Here is a 499-nt window from a genome sequence, read left to right as displayed (position 1 = left end):
GGCGGCGGCGGGGGCTGCGCAGGCGGATCTGGGTCTCGATGTGCTCGCTCTCCCGGCCCAGCGGCAGGCGCGGCACGGCGCGGCGCGGCGCGCTGCCCGCCTTGGTGCTGAAGTAGCCGCAGAGGCGGGCGTGGAACTGGCGGAAGGTGAGCTCGGCCGAGAGGCCGTCCCACAGCCCCGCGCACTCCTCGGGGTCGGCCTCGGCCGCCGCCGCCGCCTCCTCCAGCCCCAGCACCTGGCAGAGCGTGCGGAAGTCCTCGCCGGGGATCCTGCCCGCCCCGGCGCAGTCCAGGTGGTGGAAGATCTCCTGCAGGTACTGGTCCAGGCCGGTGGCCAGGACGACGATCTCGTTCTCCACGCCGCGGTCCAGCCCGTAGTGGTAGGCCAGGGCGCTCACCAGCCACTGCGTCCGCCGGGCCGGCCGCCCGTACGGGTCCCAGCCCTCAGGCGGCTCCATCGCGCCCGCCGCGCTCCCCGACCATCCTCTGCCCCCGGGGGC

At 76.2% G+C, this 499-nt stretch overlaps 1 protein-coding gene across 1 annotated transcript in view; it reads right to left on the bottom strand.

Moving 5' to 3' along the window:
- The window catches only part of EFCC1 (EF-hand and coiled-coil domain containing 1), a 53,917-nt gene extending 53,460 nt beyond the window's left edge, over positions 1 to 457 (bottom strand). The window contains exon 1 of the mRNA XM_010584471.1: positions 4 to 457. Within this exon, the coding sequence (XP_010582773.1) occupies positions 4 to 457 (454 nt within the window). The remainder of the gene's footprint in view (positions 1 to 3) is intronic.
- Positions 458 to 499: the final 42 nt, after the last annotated feature.

This window comes from Haliaeetus leucocephalus, unplaced genomic scaffold (genome assembly GCF_000737465.1).
Source record: "Haliaeetus leucocephalus isolate CR32 unplaced genomic scaffold, Haliaeetus_leucocephalus-4.0 Scaffold984, whole genome shotgun sequence".
Taxonomy (NCBI): domain Eukaryota; kingdom Metazoa; phylum Chordata; class Aves; order Accipitriformes; family Accipitridae; genus Haliaeetus; species Haliaeetus leucocephalus.
This window is presented reverse-complemented; position numbering and strand designations above follow the sequence as displayed.